We start from the raw sequence: 18,233 nt of genomic DNA, 5'->3' as shown, positions 1-18,233 counted from the left end.
AAATAGTATTCTAAGTTTAAAAAAAATCATACATCACCAAAATTAAAATATTATATTTAATGTGACAAATGCATAGGTTTTGAAGGCAAACAGAAATATACTTTTTTCATCTTGCATGTTGCAGTTGATCAATAGATTGGAAGTTCTTCTACAAAATTGATATATTAACTTCACAAGTTCACACATCAAAAATTAAAATTCATGGAGAAAATGTATCGGGTCATTAATTCATGCATTCTGCTGGCCAAAGCTTCAATCAAAGGTTCAGAAGAATGGAAATAAGGAACAGAGCTGAGTAAAATAAGCACATTATTTACGTAAAATGATGATAGGATGGTTCACGAAATGTACCTCCTCAAATGTTATTCTACATTAACCGCCAAAAAAGCGCAGAGAGTACAAGCAGTCGAAGCATCATCATTCAGTAAAGTTTGTCCTCCTACAGTCACCTAGAAAGCTCATTAGGTCGCTACAACATTGAAAGTAGAGTAACCGGTCGACCAGATCTCACAGTCCACGGTGATGGTCAACATCCACCCTCGATTGCGGGCCAGCTGGTACTTCAGCTTCAACCTCACAGGTTCCACGATTCAGATCCAAGTGATCGCAATTGGACCGTTTGATCTCATGATCAAAGCTGCCGTCCTCATCATACGGCTGATGATGATGCATATGTGGAAACGGCGACGACACTCCATGGATCACAATCCTGCTGTTATGAAGCAGATCAATGGTCGTGATCTTCACATAGTTAATCTTCATGGGCGCCAAAGGTCCTCCGCCACCTCCAGTAGTCACCACCAGGTTATTTCCGGGGTCCATCGTAGTCAAAGACGCCATTGGCTGTAAGCTAACGAGCTCCGCAGCCGTCAGCCGCTTGTTCGGCACTACATGGTACCTGAAGTTCGCCAAGTAAGCATTTCCTCCACCTGAGAAGATTGCGGTATCATCGAGCGCGAAAATCGTCATCGATTTCAACTCAGAGAACTCGACGTACTTCACACGCAGCGCGAGGGAGACAACGCTGTATCCGGTGGCGCGGAGTCGAATAATAGCATCCTTCAACATCAGGTGAATGATAGATGGCGACGAAGGCAGTGGCGACCTGGAGGTACGAGAAGGCGAAGGGAATGACAATGACGTCATACGCTCGACGTTACATGATAGCGGAGAGAGATGCGAAATGAAGCCTTGGAGACCATGGACCACGACGAGGCCATTGTTGAAAAGGTCAGGACTCGTGATCTCCACTCCGTCAACGAAGACCTTATCCTTACTGTCGGTGGTGATGGTGAGGCAGCGGTTGGGAGCGAGCGTCTCGATTTTGGTACCGAAAATGAGGGTTTTGAGGAAGTGGAGGGGGTAAAGGCCTGGGAGAGAGAGCTCCTGAAGGAGGAGAGGGAGGGAGCAGGAGGGGCAGGTGAGGAGGGAGGCGTCGGAGGGGGCGAAGACAGTGAGGGGAGTTGTGGCGGAGAGGTTGGCGGAGGCGGCAGCGGTGGAAAGCTCCTGGTATCCGAGGGTGGAGAGAATGGTGGCGAAGAGAGCAGGGGAGTATGTGTGGGATGGGGAGTGGAAAGGGTGAGGGGAAGGAGCGAAGGAAGGGGAGGTGGAGGCGGCGTCTGTGCTGGCGGCGGAGATGAATAGTGAAATGAGGAGGAGGAGGAGGAAGAGGACGAGGAGCTGGAATCGCAGAGGGATCGCCATTGAATTTCTGGACGGAGGGAGGAGAAATACGAAAAAGGTAGTGAAGTTGTGAATCACAGTGACTGTATATATATATATATGTCGTCTACGTATATCACAGCAGCCCTACTGTACATAACAAACTAATGGCGGGAAACGGAATTCTGAGTGATGGTTAGTTATGGGGGAAGTTTCTTGTTCGGTTCACGTGATTGGGTGAAAGCCCAACGACGTCCTGTCCACGCGCCTACAATATTATGAACCGTAGTAGAATGGAGGAAAGGAAAAATATTCCAGATTGGAAGGATTTACACTATCAGAAGGTCACCATTAATTGGTGGCTCTGGTACCAAGCTCGAATTGATTGCATCTGCTTACATCTCCAAGAAGGAAAAACCGAGGAAGAAGGATCTGTACCAGTCTATCTTTCTTCATGTATGAAACCTGTAAATCTAACTCCTCAATAGACCTCTAAGTCTAACTAATTAACTGTCTAATTTAATTAAGTCAGTTCTGAAATAATAAACACCACTCTTCATCAATTCATGCTCTCTGTTTTACTCTACTTCAAGGCTGCAGCTGCTGTTGCTCTAATCTCAACACTGACCCCAAAGAATCCGAGAATGAGAGTGAGTCTTGTTCGTATCAAGGCTAGCACGTCCTTTTTGTTTGGATTTTCTTTTCAAATTTTGGACTCTGTATTGTTTGCTTAGTCGTAGAATTTCTTGCACAAAAGTTGAATGTTTCTTAGGGAAATGAGATACGCCAGAGAATTCTAGGGTTTTATGAGTAGCTAGTGCAACCTTATAAGATTTCACTATGCTTTATTGCTGCTAGTTTTATTATATAACTTCCTTGCTCTTAACCTGTCTTTTAAGAAATTTTTATTTTAATCGAATACACAATTTTGTTTTTAGCAATGTGATATATATGTCAGAAGCAAGGACAGACGTTCGTCAAAAAATTTATGTTTAATATTCCAACCATGCGCCCCTGTTAGGGTAAGTAGGCCTAAGAACATAAACGATGATTTCGGATTATTGTACTATGGATTGATGTGTGAATTGCATCAGTAAATGAATAGTCTCTGTGGTGGAATTTGTATCTTGAATTTATGCGTAATATATCTCAAGAAGTTAATTTCTACGAGCGAACACGCTGGTTTGGTTCTGTTTTATAGGGTGGTAAATGCATCATGTTGAACTCTTCTAGCAACTCAGAGGCCATCAGTCAGACCAATGCTCAGTTAACACAGATATTTCGTCAATAGATCCATTCTCCTCGGTGTAGTACTTGAATTTTTTTAGTTATGTATATGAGTTTGCATAAATAGATCCTTAAATTTGCTCTGTGTTCTGCTGGCTCTGTCCTTTTCCTCCGTCTGTTTCCTTTTCGGAATATGATGCTTAAGCTTCTGTTCTTATTTCTCCTAGCAGGTGCTGCAACAGCAGCAGTGGTATGGAAAAGAATCCGCACCAGCTGAAACTAACTACAGCCAAAGTAAGTGCTCAACATGCTGAAGGAATACAAATCCAGAACTTGGAGATCGATCATACATGAGGCAATTGCATTTGCTAGCGAAACAAAAGACAACAATGATCTCCTACTTCCACCTTATCCAAGCCAATCTTCACATTAAGTGGTCTCGGACAATAGATATCTCTCATCATTCCAATCCACTCAAAGATTTGCTCGGAATGGGGGGATAATAAATGGCTTAAAAGATCTCTGCCGCCTGTCCAAGAATCTCAACAAATCAGATAGAGGTCAGGCCCAATCTGGGTCAAGGATCCCATCTAAATGGATAAAATCCTTGATAGATGCAGCAGCTAAGACGGTTCTGACATCGTTGGGGTTATCGCTATCTTGAGTTTGGCTGGTTTTGAGCTGACGACGGGGAAACGGGATAATCACTTTAAACTTTTGGACTTATTTAAGCTGCAAAGCAACCTGAAAAACAAACTATACTCGAGGGTCAACCTGGCTTGTCCCTGTGATTGAAACAGAGTAAATTCCATTTGGAGTCGGTTTTTGCTGCTTCTGATGTGAATTATGGGTGTGGATGATATGGAATTGGTTTCCACTTACCTTAAAAGAAAAGGAAGGTAAAAAAGAGAAAGGTAGGAGCATTTATTTGTATCCATCTGTATATCCCCTGATCTTTTGACTTACTTTTGTGACCGGAATGACATTCTGCAGCAACAAATGCATGTTTTTATGAGAGCTGAGAAGAAACAACTTTTATGCTGCATTATAGCATTATATTTTATTTCTGCCTCCACTTGTTTGTTGCGGGGTGGCGGATAGACTATAATACAGAATCCCATTGGAAGAAAGTGGTCAAAGGGACCTCAGTTTCAGCCTTCCCCAGTATTACTTATACTATTGGAGCATGTCCCCAAGACAAGAAAATGATTAGACCAGTTGGCTCTACTTAAACCTGAAAGGTTACTCCAACTTCATCAATTTACCATTGCTCCCAGCAAACACACACAGAGAGTTGCTTCAAACATTGAAGATGAATATCTCGAGAATCAACAGTATCGGATCTATTACTACCAAGTTAAACTGCAGTGGTAGGTGGTCCTCTATTGTTAAATTCTTGATCACCTCATTTTCTTACTCATGAGATCTTGCTCAAAAGCTTTCCAATTTGTTTCAGAAACCCCAGCGAGCCCTTATCTCCATTGCTCAAAGATCACTGCCAAGGATATTTCTACTCTGGGATTTCCATCTCATCAATCTGTCAGCTTATCGTGGCTCAGAAGGGATGCTTCAGAGAGCTGTCTTGTGTTGAAAACTGCTAAGATCCCAAGATGTAAGTTCAAAATCTGTTGGTAAATTCTTTCCATCCTCTTGGTTATTTACGTGATCTGTATTTCCTTTTACTTTATTGGAGTGAAGGCATGAAGAAGAGTGGGAGACTAGAAGTGAAAGCTTTTACTGAAGAGCAAGAAGCTTTGGTGACAAAATCATGGAATGTAATGAAGAAGAATGCTGCAGAGTTGGGACTTAAGTTCTTCTTGAGGTGATCAAATTCTTCGAACCCTTTTTGTCTTTTCTGTGTTTAGTTATAGCTTTTCGATTAAATGATATAAATGTATACAAAAATGGAAAATATAGGCTCATCCAGGTAGAACTTAAGTAAAATGAACTCGGTGGATCAAAATTTGCAGGATCTTTGAGATCGCACCGTCTGCAAAGAAGCTTTTTACGTTCTTGAAGGACTTGGATGGACCTCTGGAGCAGAATCCAAAGCTGAAACCCCATGCGATGACTGTTTTTGTCATGGTAAGCACTTTGATTTTTCTATCCATATTTATCCATTAGGTTAACTATTTTACTGGCATGAATTTTGCAGACTTGTGAATCTGCTGTTCAACTTCGGAGAGCTGGGAAAGTTACTGTGAAGGACTCAACTCTTAAGGATTTGGGGGCGACGCACTTTAAGTATGGCGTGGTTGATGAACACTTTGAGGTACATAAACTGATGTCAAACTATATTAATTTAGTTGATTTCTCGAAATGGTTATGAGTAAATAAATGCGGTACGTAGATGCTTTAACAGTTGAAAGTTGATGCGGTAGGTCACTAAGTACGCGTTGCTGGAAACCATAAAGGAAGCAGTGCCTGAAATGTGGTCATTGGAGATGAAGACAGCGTGGGCCGAAGCCTACGATCAGTTGGCTGCTGCAATCAAGACGGAAATGAAACCCCCTTCTTGAGACACAAAGAGGGACGAATCTGCATTTGTTCCAGTTTACTTAATAAGTTGTGTTAACACAAAGATGAGTGATATACTTTTGTTACTTGAGTTAACTGAGTAAATGACTCTTGATGCTGATTTTGGATTTAGTCGAGTAATAATAAATTAGTACATTCGACTACAATTTGGTGTGATCTTTGCATTTATTGCTTTGTATATGACTGTCACTGGCCTTGGGAATCAGCTCATAAACAGTTTTGATAGAGGCTGCTTAAGTATTTTGAATTATTTTATTGGGTAAATTCCCTCCAGCCTAAATTAGGTTTAGGTATAATTATGAATACCTTTTCGTTTGAGAAACTGTCAAATAATTTTTATATTTGATGAATTTATATAATCATTGTATCGTGGTTTAAAATTGTCAAAACCTTGTTGTATTCTTTTTTGTTTTTAAAAGGACAAGGTGGATGGAAATTTTTTTAAAAATTGTAAAAAGATTATCCACTCAATTCAAAATTTAAGAAAAAATTAAAAAATAAATAAACTTATAATTCATAGTCTATAAGGCTATTTTGATCAGTTCACTACAAAAGATGAATAGAAAAACAATGAAGACTAACAAATTTAATTAGTTATTGGAAACTTGGACGACGGGTCAAAATTAGAACGTATTGATGATTTTCAAAGCAAAAATAAGATATTTATAATTATATTAAATCTTAAAAATGCTCATTGTGATTAACTTTATTATTTGAAAGCATATAATTACAAGAATAAATATAAACATATACACATCACCAGTCATTTACACTGGAACATCTTGTTAAATGAAGAGGACAACTTTAATAATTTTAAGTTATATATTGATGTCGTTGTTTGGGATGATTTTTTTCCGACTTACATAGTAGAAAATTCGATATGCTAAATCCGTTAATATTCCATATTTATGAATATAGTCACTGCACTTATTCAGTTATTTTTTTCTCTTATTACTAATTTTTGTGAGATGTTGACTCAAAAAATGGTTTTGCTCATGTCCTAAAGTTAGATTTTTTACAACCTTGAGAAGGGGAGCAAAATTTTCTGGGGTAGGCAGGATCTCCATCAAGTTTCAATAATGGGGCGGGAGGAAGAACATTATTGAGTTTTCACATGCCCTAATTTGTTTCCACTTACATTAAATTAAAATTAATTTTTTTGTCAGGCTGCTTTTACCTTGAAAACCTACAGAAAGACAAAAATGACGATTGCCCAGATCAACACGACTAACATGTACATAAATTATTGTAGTATTTATGTTGCCCTTTTACATCTCATCACAAAATTTTTAATTCAAATCGATTTTTTATTAATTATATAATAAATATAATATATTTGTTGTGTAATTAATAAGTTATTAATCACATGACACTTACTTTCTTATTTATTTTAATTTAACTAAATCTATTATGGTAAGAATTTTTCCACCCCATGCATATAATTTTTCTTTTTTATTTCATCTGAATTTTACAGTTTAATTTAAAAATAAAACAAAAGGAAAAAAAAAAAAAAAGAACTGAAATAGATTGATTTATCGTATACAAAACTGTCCCACCTCACCTAAAAAATATTAACATGACAATTATCTCTCACTTGCTCTTTTGCAAAACATAGTGTTCCATTTTGAAGTTGGGAAAACTTTAAATCAAATTAAATTTGATCCAATCAAATTAATTATAAATTTTTTGTAATATATTTATTATATGATTGATTATTTTATTTGAATTATATATCAATCACATAATAAATATATATATTATATAATTGATTGAGATTGCATCAAATTCAATTTAGAAAAGAATTTCTAGTCTCAGAGAGTGATTTGTTCAGTAATTTTTACCTTCTTTTCACTCTTCATCAATCGCACTTAACTTGGCGACAAACTTCCGTCTCTTACAACCACCACCTCCGCCATTCCCTCCACCGTCCTCCGCCGCCAGGAGCCTCTCCTTCTCGCTGAACAACATAACAGGTCGAACCTTTCCCCACACACAACAACTGCAGCTAATCATCCCATCATCATAATCTCTACTACTACAGCTAGCAAGAGCTGCGCTCGCTTTCAAGACCAGCGCCGCCATGTCCTCCACCTGCAGCCGCCGGTTCCGCCGATCCAGCGGCATCTCAAAGTAAAGCTCCCCCGGCTGCAACACCTCGTCGCCGCTCATCGCCACCGCGAACTCGTCCAGCTCCATCTCCTCGGAGCTGCATATGAAGCACCCAGAATTCGGCTCCAACAAACTCGAAACCCGAACCGGCCATGAGAACTCTTGAAGCTGGCCGTCCAGGAGGATTAACTTCGCCGTGAGAGCGGACGTAGACTGGTGCGACCAGCAACTGCCCATTGTTCAGGAGGAAGAAACAAGAAATTTTTATGAAGAAATCGTGTTACTAGTAACACGACACATATATACAGTGAGAGAATGTCGCCAATTAGTTAAGCATGCAATATTCAAACATGATTTCATTGCTGTCACGTCGTTTTGCCCGTCGTTTGTTGGAATTATATCCGAGAAGACCGCGTTTGATTGTTATTTCTAGTACTTATGGTCAACATTTTGTTAAAATATCAACGTCATGGATAATTAATTTATTAATTAATGTTCCACTAATTATGTAATTATATACCGTTCAAGGAGAATGTGATCAATCATAAAACACTATTGATTTAATTCGACTAAACTTGATGAGGATAAGAATTTTTCCACCGGTTAGTTCTTCAAATTTATTACAGAGTTTCTTTTACTATTTCTAACTATGTTGTTTGAATATGCGTTCCGTACATGTTTTTTTGTTTCTTAATATTTAAGAGGTGAGAGAAATACGACCAACATAATAATTCTTAGGGATAATTACATTATTTGTACTTCCTAACATGTGGTCTCATTATATAAATCATTCATATTTTTTGAATAATTACGCGAACATATACCCATTAAAAACATCAACACTATTTACGCAAATCACTCCAGTTTTTGAATAATTACACATACATTCTAAAAGTTATCAATATTTTTTAGTTGTCTGTCAATAGTGGTTTCGTAATTATATAAAAAACAGGGGTGATTAATACAAACAGATCATAGATCAGGGAGTGTAAATTTAATTATCTTAATTCTTATTGGACGATAGAAGATAAATAGTTGTTTCTCATGCAGATCTAGAATTAAACGCCCCAAATAAATTTTATATTTTATATTTTTATTTATAGTAAGTGTTTGTCAAATTTTGTGTATAGTGAAATTTATTTATTTATTTTCCAAAATGTATAAAGGGTGCATTTCAATGCTGCAACTTTGGCAGTGACGAAGCATAAACAACAAGGGAGTACCATATGGAATATTTTAAACTTCCACATCCTAAAACATTAATTATATAATTTCAACAATCCAATCCAACCCTATCTACAAATTAGGAATTCTAAGACTATGGGTTCGAATCCGTCAAAATGTGGGATGTTATTCTATTATTTTAGTATGTGTTATTTTATTTTAATAGAAGATGTTGGTTAGATATATTTACATAATACTGATTGATATATAGTTGTCCATAATTGTTAGATATAAATATATGATATTTATGATTGTAATAAACTTTTTCAAAAATAAATAATAACTCATCGTTTTTACCATGAAAAAAAATGCTGGAGTATAGATTCGTACGAGGATAACTAGAGAATAAACGCGATCAACAAATGTACTTGACATATGGAGGCTACATCTTTGTAGGAATAACCAAATTGTATTATTGGCCATTTTTTTAAAATGGATATTTATTATGTAATTAATTTTAATTTTATTAAATTCAATTTAAATTAGAAATTTCTTTTTTATTACAATTAAATGAAGTATTAGTTCAAGTTTCAATTGAGTCGCATTAAATAGCATGTACGTGTTAGAAACACCCCATCAACAGTCGTCGTTAATAACAAAACCATACACTACTTACAATGTGTAATAATTAACTCAAATTTGACTGAATTCCTACCAAACTATTAATTCTCAATAAACGCCATCTACGTGTCATAAAAAGATTAACGCCAATTATAATTTCATTAATAGCCAAAAATATGGTTACAGCCTACGCTTAAGTAATCCCACCTGCAACTCCTCCAATTTGAACACTTTTCTGGTTTATTTTAGGGATAGTTATACTTTTGTTGTCGTATATTTGACGTAATTATGCATAAATATTATATAATTTGAGAAACTTACATTTAGTGCTTTTAAAGTTTGTTTTATTAATAAATAGGTCCATTCGCTAATTAAAATTCATTCAACTTATTGATGTTAATAACAAATTAAATAAAAATCGATATTTACCCTCGTTCGACTAATTACTGATTTATTGTAGGTCAAATAAATCTTTTATAATATAAAAAAATATTTTGTAATTAAACTACTTTTATAACAATAAAGATATACCTCTAACGTATGAAGATGTATAAAGGTAATTTGATCATAAAAAGTTTATTTGACCTGTAATAAATCAATAATAGTCAATCGGGGCTGGACATGAATTTTTATATGAATTTTTTGTTAATATCATCAAATTCGATGAATTTTGACTAATGGAATGACTTATTTGTTAGCAGAAGCAAATCTCAAAAATACTAAATATTATATAATTTTTCAAACTACAAAAACTTTATGTGTAATTATATCAAATATTAAGAAAAGAGAGCGTAATTAGCTATTTATTTTATTCACGAATATTAAGGATATATAATTAATGCCATACTCATGTTTAATAAAATTGTGGTACTTGGACTATGGTCATGTGACAGTCGACGAACTTCTGCTTTTCAAATGTGTGATTAAAATATGCTGACTTATTTCAGAAATAAAAAAAGAAGAACGTACAGTATTTTAAAAATTACATTGTGTTTGCATTGGTAGATTCTGTAGTAAATATTTTAATTTTTTAATATTTGTTTTGGAATTTATTCGAATAATTTTAAATTACACTAGAATAAATATGACTAATTACTATAGTTAAAAGTAAAAAATGATGATGGATAATTAACATAAATGCATAACAACTATATATTAACCATTATTTCTACAAACAAAATCAAAATATTTGCTACAGCTAAAAATTATAGTAAATATTTTGCCTATAGGTAAAATTAATAGTGAGTATCGATTAACCGTAATCAAAACTTAATTTTTCGCATCAATTTTATCAAACTGTGGTAAATGATATTGATTTACTATGATTTTTAAGTCATAGTTATTTATACCGTAAAAAATAAGTATTATTTTTTTTATTGAATTAGCAAGTATTTCATATTTCTCAACTTTTATTTTTTAAATTGTACTTTTATAAGAGTTTAAATGCAACTTACCCTCTGTATTAAGGAAAATAAGCAATTTATTTTCATGTGAAAAATAAAGCAGCAATTTACCCCTTTGTGTTGTAAAAATAAAGCAAAAATGTCCCCTGACGCGTTTTGTGAATTACACGTGTTTTTTTTAGTTTTTTAATTTAAAATTTAAAATAATATTTATACCCTTATTTAAAAATAGTTGGATCTTGATTTTGATCTATTATTTTTATAAATAATATACGTATTAATATATATATAATATAAAATAATATTTTATTAATTATATTTAGCATCCGTGGTGTTTGCTTCCATCTAACAAATAAATCTATTCATTAATCAAAATTTATCGAACTTGCTGATATTAGCAAAAATGATGACCTAACCAAATTGAATACATTAGCAAAAAATTATGCTGATCATATATTAATCTATGAAATTACTTAATTAATGTACAAAAAAATCTTGTTATAATAAAAATAAATTTTATTGGCACACTCACATGTACATAACTTAACATTATCACATACGTAGTTTAATATTTATTATTTTAATTTGGATATATGTTGAATTCTATTTAGACATTAATGTGCCGACGAGGCCAGCAATAAGGGTGGTGGGATCTCCTAGGAGCGCGGACACCACAAACTGCAACGCCAGTCCAGCCACCTCACAGCATTTCTGCGCTTTCCCTTTGCTGCTCTTCTTGTGATTACTGTGAGTCTCCAGCGTGGCTTTCAAGCTGGGAACGGATTTCCTGCCATCGGTGTAGGTGTACCCACCACTCCCGTTGTAGAGTTCCTGCCAGCTGTCCACCAGCATCTCCTTCACGCACGCCACGTGTAGGTTGTACTTCTTGCACGAGGATCTGTAGCTCCAGCTCCTCCCCTTTCTCCCACACCTACTTAATAGAATGGTTTTAAACCAAAAAAAGCATTAACATACGACTTGTAACTCGATCGATATTCCATTATACAATATATCGCTTACACTGATTATGTATGAGTTCTAGATTTTATCCTAAAACTATGATATACTAGGAAGAAGATGTCTTGCATATTATAAATCACTCAAGTACCTCCTCTACAAACGATATGAACACGTGTTTATATTATTAGCCTCTCAAATGAGAGACCTTGGACGGACATGGTTTTGTTCGTACTGCAGTGACACTACTAAATGATGAGAGCTTATAAGCCCGCATAATCTCCCTAGTGAAACATGTATTTAGGATAAAATATAAGAGTTCTATAAAATTAAAACGGACAATATCTCACATAAGGTGCACCAATCAGTTGCACACGGCATCAAGATATACCATGATATCAATCATTACAAATGTGGAGAATCAATGGTGTAAATGATCAAAAAGATAAAATGATAAGTTAATATTTCATATATTTTTTTTATATATCTCACGTTTTATTATACTTAATTATATTTTAATAATAAATTATTAATGAAATAAAAATATTATTGTAAATTGCACAAACATCAAGTGTGCATTTTCGACTAATGTCAAAATTATCAACGGGTTTGTTTTTAACTGGTCCCAAATAATATTTATTTTAGCCCAAGTACTAAAATTTTTTGAATTTTTCCACGTAAGTAATATAAATGGATGTATAATAAGCTTTGAATTATGTAGAATCACAATAAAAAAAATATTTAATTTGTTTTTTCCATTCAAATATATAATTTCCCTCATAAATAATTAATAAACATTGGTAGTAATCTAAAATAATAATGAAAAAAAAGGAGGATGGATGAGGTTGGTTTGCTACTATGCCTGTGACACGGCGCGCTAACTTTGCTGAACAAGTACAATTTGATGTCGCCGTCGTCCAGCACCATCGGCAGCTTAGCGCAGCATGGATGGAGATCAAACCCGCACAACTGGCAGTGGTACACGAACCCCGTCACGCTCTTCTCGCACGCGTTGCAGTAACGCGCCTCCTGCCCCGGCGGCCGGCTGAGGAACTGGAACGAGCACTTCGTGTAGAAAGGGTGGGTGATGGAGGGTGAAGGTATGGCGCAGTGGGTGTGGAGGTCGAAATTGCAGGCGGCACCGCCGCACTTGTAGGAGGAGCCGATGCCAACTTCCTTGCAGCCATCGCATTTGAACGGCGCCTTGGCGTACTCGAATTTGAGGTTGTGGTGGGGGTGGCTGAAGTGGGAGATCTCGCTGTATTTCATGGTTTGGTAACTGTAGAGGGGCCGTGTAATAAACTCCCCTGGTTAATTTATAAAGATGCTTGTCTAAATTTTTCTCCACTCGTTTGTCATCAATCATATAACAAATGTAATTATCTTTTGAATTTAATTGAATTTAAATCAATTATACTGCAAGTGCAATATAATTCAGAAAAAAGTGACTAATCACGTAACAAGTGTGAACTGTATCAGATTTACTCTATGGTTAATTTGGTTCGACTAAACCTAATTTGAGTTAGAATTTTTCGTATAATTACATGTGATTAATAACTCTTTTTAAATTACACATTACTTACGAATATAAAATATTTATAGTATAATTCGTTCAGATTTAATCGAACTTAATTTGAATTATAATTTTTTTTTTAAAGATGCATGTTTGTAGTTAACTAGTCTAAGGCTGTTAATGGCTTGAAGTTGAAGCAATTGTGGAAATAGAGGGAGAGGGGTAAATTTGCAAAAGGCATGAAGCATATAAGAATGGAATTTTCACTTTAAATGATTTCTCCATTTGCACCTACTTGTACACATCACACATACACAAAAGTTGAGAAAAATCATTTTTTTTATTTATATTTATGGAATTTGCATATTAATAAAGAAGATATTCTGGGATTTTATTTCATCTTTAATAATTGGTATATTTACCATTAATCAGGAATTATTGTGTACGTCGGATTAAATTTTCTATCGTAACTTATGTTTTATTTTATATTTTATTTTACATATACACATCACGTATATAAATATTACGTGGTTAATTTTATCTAAAAAGAAATTGACGTGTATATATAAAACAAGAATTGTAATAGAACATTAAATCCGTGTGTAGGGCCAAGGAATAAATTCGATGGTCCAAATATGAAATCTTTATACTTGTTTCAACTCTTCATTATATGCTTAAAAAACATAAAGAAAATGCCAATTTAGCCTAACAAGAACCAACTTTAATATATAGAATCTCTACTTTCACTCTCTTTCAAGGAAAACATTCAATACCTAAAGTATTACAAGTTTGTTCAAACGGAACATTATCCTATGATTTATGTCACAAACAAGACTAAGATATGATAATGTTTAATTATTAGCCTAATTTTATTTTTTTAAATTGTATTACTGATTTTTATCGTAATAATTGTTATCAAAACAGAGCTAGAATAAAATACATACTTTTATACAATTTACATATTTATTGTTTACAGTTGGTAATGGTTATAATTTTTGACACAACAACATACGCTCGATTCAACAGGGACGGAAAAATGATTTGTTCTTGAGTCGTAAAACATTAGGTTCCTTATTCCATATGCTAAAATAGAGTAGAGAAAAGAGAACTCCTCCACAATATTCACTCAAAAGATGAGTGAAGAGAATCAAATAATTAAGTTGAGGGTAAATGGATAATTTGTTATGCTAAAATCTGGACAAAATAGACATTTCAAGTCCTTGTTCGATGAGACTCATATGGCCGATAACTCAACCTGAATAGTTAATAGACTTGGACTTCCTGTAAGCTCGAATTCCAGCAGATCAAGTAAACACTCGTTGTTTTTTTAAAAAAATTGAACTGCTTTTCTAACACGATCCATAAAAATGAGACTGAGAGAGAATTAGGAATGGGGAATAAGTCCAATAATGTTTCTTTTTGGGCACAATTAATCTTCAATAAACAATACAAACATAAGATAGTAAGTCTTAATTTTTTATATTTGTAAGTTATATTACATTATTCGTCAGCTCAAAAGTTAGTTTCTTGCAAGAAAGTATGTGGGAAAAAAATTTAAATATTTTTCTCAATGGATAATATTTTGATGGGTTAATATACATTTTACCTCTTGTGTTTTGTTGAAAAAGTTAAAAAATTTCTCGTGTTTTTAAAATAGGCTAAAAACCTCCTATATTTTGTAAAACTCAGATAAAAACACCCCTTTTATTAGTAATTAATGGAAGGTGTATTACATGCGCTCCTTGTGCTTTTAGGGATGTTTTTTTAACTGTCTTGACCCTTTTTTTTTTTGTGTGTTTTTACTAAAATACTCTTATGGTATTTATATATTCACATGTAGATTTTTTACTTATTTTGAGTGATTTTATATTTATATATTACATGCTCTTTTGGGTGTTAATTTTTTTTTTACAAATAATATTTTTTATCAATAAAATCTGAACCCTTATTTTTTTTTTTATAAATTTAAAATCCAACGGTTAAAATTAATTTATTAGATCTAACTGCTGTGATGTAATCAATATAAATCACCGATCATTAAAATAAAAAATAATATATATTAAGTAAGAGTGTAACGATCATTTCGTAAAAACAAATTAACGTCGTTAGCTAGATTAACGGAGAGGAGCAATTGAGTTAAGTTTAGCCCATTTTGGTGTGAGTCTTATTAATGTTATTTTTTCATTACTTATAGATATATGCATGGTTGTGTGAATTATTCCCATAAATATTTTGTATTAATGGTATACTCAATTGCTTTATTTATTAAAAAAAAAGAAATTAAAATAGGTTTTTTGAAAATTGCCGCAATTACAACAAATTTTCTCATTGTTTGGAAAAGTGCAAATACCCCTGTAAAATTAATGATCGTCTAACAAATATTTCCTCATGACAACACATTATAAAAAGTACTTGTTAAATGATTATTTATAATTTTGTAAATAATAACGGGTATTTATAAATAAAATTGAGGAAAATCTATTGTTATTTACCGTAAAATAAAAAAACAGTTAAGAGGGTTTGGATATTGAGATGTTTTTTCGGATTCACCGGCTTCGTTGTGGGTACGAGTGGGCCTCTGTGCGAGTCCCTGCCCAGTCCAGCCCAATTTGTAGTTTGTACTTTCCGGAACTCATGCATACATTCTGTTCGACGAAATTTCTGACAGGCATCAATGGCGTTTCTTCGATCAATGACCAAAATCCCCTGCCATTCTTTCTACTATGTCCCGAAACCCAGCTCATTCTCTTCATCACCACCGGCACTTTCCGGCGACGCTTTAGTGTCGGCCGCAGTCTCAATCCTTAAACACCACCGTTCAAAATCCCGGTGGTCCAACCTCCGTTCTCTCCTCACGGCTACTAAAGATAAACGCCTGACTGCATCACAATTTTCTGAAATTGCAGTTCAACTCCGCAACAATGCCCACCTGGCTATGCGGTTCTTTCACTTCACCGTCGACTACTCTCTTTCTTCTCACTCTCTCTACTCCTATGCTACTGTCATTCACATTCTCGCTCGCTCAAGACTTAAGTTGCAAGCCCAAAACCTAATAAAATCAGCTATGTCTCGGTTCCCTGAAGCCCAGCAGCAAGTTACTGCAACCCCGGTTGCGATTCTGGAGGCACTGATTATAACTTATAGAACTTGTGCTTCTGCGCCTTTTGTGTTTGATTTGTTAGTCCGAGCTTGTTTAGAGTCAAAAAAGATTGATATTGCCGTTGAAATTTACGCAATTCTGAAGTCAAAGAATGTGTATCTGAGAACTCGTACTTGTAACTTTTTGATTGAATCGGTGGCAAAGAGTCGAGGTTGTTCTGCTGGATACAATTTATATCGCGAAATTTTTTACCTTGATGTGGATGATGTGGTGAGAAATCGGAGCTCTGCCAAGGGTGTTTGTCCGACTGCAAATACCCTGAACGTGGTTATGATTGGTTTTTATAGAGAAGGTTTGGTGGATAAGGTTGAGGAGATGTGGCAAGAATTTGCAAGTGTTGGTTGTGTGCCGAATATCTATAGTTTTAATGTGTTAATGGCAGCATATTGTGATGACGGGAGAATGAAGGATGCCATGAGGGTCTGGGAGGAAATGGATAATAGAGGCTTGAATCATGATGCAGTGGCATATAACACAGTTATTGGTGGTTTTTGTGGAATTGGAGAGGTTGGGAGGGCCGAAGAAATTTATAGGGAAATGGTGATGAAAGGGGTGGAGAGTACTTGTATTACTTTTGAACATCTCATAAACGGGTACTGTAAAATGGGGGACTTTGATTCTGTAACGATGTTGTACAAGGATATGTGCAGGAAAAACTTTTGTCCAGGGAGTTCCACGGTTAATGTAATTATTAAGTCGCTTTGTGATAAGAATAAAATATCTGCAGCATCAGAGTTTTACAGGATAGCAGTAAAGAAGCATGATGTTGTTCTGGAGAAGGAGAATTATGAAAACTTGATGAGGGGTTTGTGCCAGGAGGGAAAGATAGAAGAGGCTTTAAAGCTTCAGGTGGAGATGGTGGGAAAAGGGTTCAGACCAAATTTAGTAGAATTGGAACCAAATTGAGGAAGAGTTTCTTTGTGAAAGATTGTCCTAGGAATAGAAGTGGATCGTATTACAATTCATTTCTTGCACAGTGAACACATAAAAAATGCTGCAGCTTTAAGCAGAATGGCTTCTTGATAGTACACATGTTTATTGACTTAAGCAATGGCGAGGGGTCTTTTTCAATTTACCTTATGTTCTGAAATTTGCGGAAACTACGTAATTTGCTGTTAAGCAATCTTTTTGTATGTTCAAGTGAAAGAAGTGGAGATGTTGCCTCAATCTGTACGTTATGGATCTCCTGAATATAATGTCACTTGGCGCTTCTTGATTTTAAAAGGTCATAGAGATACTCAATGCATGGGGTGGCTCATCTTTCCATTGGAAGTCCAAGGTAGCTCGCACTGTTACTGCTGAAGTTTATACTCTTGACATGTTTTGTTGTATCTCCTGTATTACCTGATTATTTTGTGTTGAGATCTACTGAGCTTCTTTCCCATCAGCACTTATTATTATGGTGGTAGTGTATGATTTTATACTTTATTTGCACAAATTGCTATTGTACTATAGATCTCTTTATTTCTCTATATATATTGACATTACAACATTTCATGGAGTCTAAATGCTGACCTGTTCCTCGTATTTATTGCTCAGGTCCTGCCCATTTTTTTGTTAAAAAAACAAGAGTAAGCTATGTTATTAGATTGTTAAGATGATTTTTCTGAACATCAACATAGTGTGTTGTATTCAATTGAATTGCCATATACAGAGTGTTGTTCTTATATCCCCAATATTTACAAACTTTTGTCTGCACACAAGCACGAGTTGTCTGTAACTTCTAAATTTACCTTGCACAGATATTAGTGTCTGTAAGACTCACTGTCTGCAAACTTTGTATGACATCCACCTGCAGTAGCATCACCTTTAGTAGCAGTTTGCAATTAATTGTTAGAGAACTCAATCAGCATCCAATGAAGGAAGTAACCAAAGATTG

The 18,233-nt window shown here is 34.9% G+C and overlaps 6 protein-coding genes across 6 annotated transcripts in view; 2 read left to right on the top strand and 4 right to left on the bottom strand.

Moving 5' to 3' along the window:
* On the bottom strand, positions 222–2,285 carry LOC105172869 (fasciclin-like arabinogalactan protein 21). Its single transcript, XM_011094464.2, has one exon. The coding sequence runs from the start codon at positions 1,702–1,704 to the stop codon at positions 508–510; it is 1,197 nt and encodes a 398-aa protein (XP_011092766.1). The 5' UTR covers positions 1,705–2,285; the 3' UTR covers positions 222–507.
* On the top strand, positions 4,033–5,677 carry LOC105172866 (non-symbiotic hemoglobin 1). The gene is made up of 6 exons (XM_020697095.1): positions 4,033–4,259; positions 4,346–4,501; positions 4,588–4,711; positions 4,860–4,974; positions 5,045–5,161; positions 5,271–5,677. Exons 1-6 carry the CDS (start codon positions 4,202–4,204, stop codon positions 5,406–5,408), a joined length of 708 nt encoding a protein of 235 aa, XP_020552754.1. The 5' UTR covers positions 4,033–4,201; the 3' UTR covers positions 5,409–5,677.
* On the bottom strand, positions 6,942–7,949 carry LOC105172868. Its single transcript, XM_020697444.1, has one exon. It carries the CDS (start codon positions 7,771–7,773, stop codon positions 7,276–7,278), a length of 498 nt encoding a protein of 165 aa, XP_020553103.1. The 5' UTR covers positions 7,774–7,949; the 3' UTR covers positions 6,942–7,275.
* LOC105172865 lies at positions 11,220–12,992 on the bottom strand. Its single transcript, XM_011094460.2, has 2 exons — positions 12,544–12,992; positions 11,220–11,655 (listed from the first exon to the last, which is right to left on the bottom strand). Exons 1-2 carry the CDS (start codon positions 12,948–12,950, stop codon positions 11,328–11,330), a joined length of 735 nt encoding a protein of 244 aa, XP_011092762.1. The 5' UTR covers positions 12,951–12,992; the 3' UTR covers positions 11,220–11,327.
* On the top strand, positions 15,869–17,260 carry LOC105172864 (pentatricopeptide repeat-containing protein At2g15980). The gene has a single exon (XM_020697426.1). The coding sequence runs from the start codon at positions 15,869–15,871 to the stop codon at positions 17,258–17,260; it is 1,392 nt and encodes a 463-aa protein (XP_020553085.1).
* Positions 18,084–18,233, bottom strand: part of LOC105172975 (CASP-like protein 5C1) — a 1,884-nt gene continuing 1,734 nt past the window's right edge. The window contains exon 4 of the mRNA XM_011094602.2: positions 18,084–18,146. Within this exon, the coding sequence (XP_011092904.1) occupies positions 18,084–18,146 (63 nt within the window). The remainder of the gene's footprint in view (positions 18,147–18,233) is intronic.

Source organism: Sesamum indicum, linkage group LG10 (genome assembly GCF_000512975.1).
Source record: "Sesamum indicum cultivar Zhongzhi No. 13 linkage group LG10, S_indicum_v1.0, whole genome shotgun sequence".
Classification (NCBI taxonomy): domain Eukaryota; kingdom Viridiplantae; phylum Streptophyta; class Magnoliopsida; order Lamiales; family Pedaliaceae; genus Sesamum; species Sesamum indicum.
The sequence above is the reverse complement of the archived record's forward strand: the minus strand, read 5'-3'. Positions and strand labels throughout refer to the sequence as shown.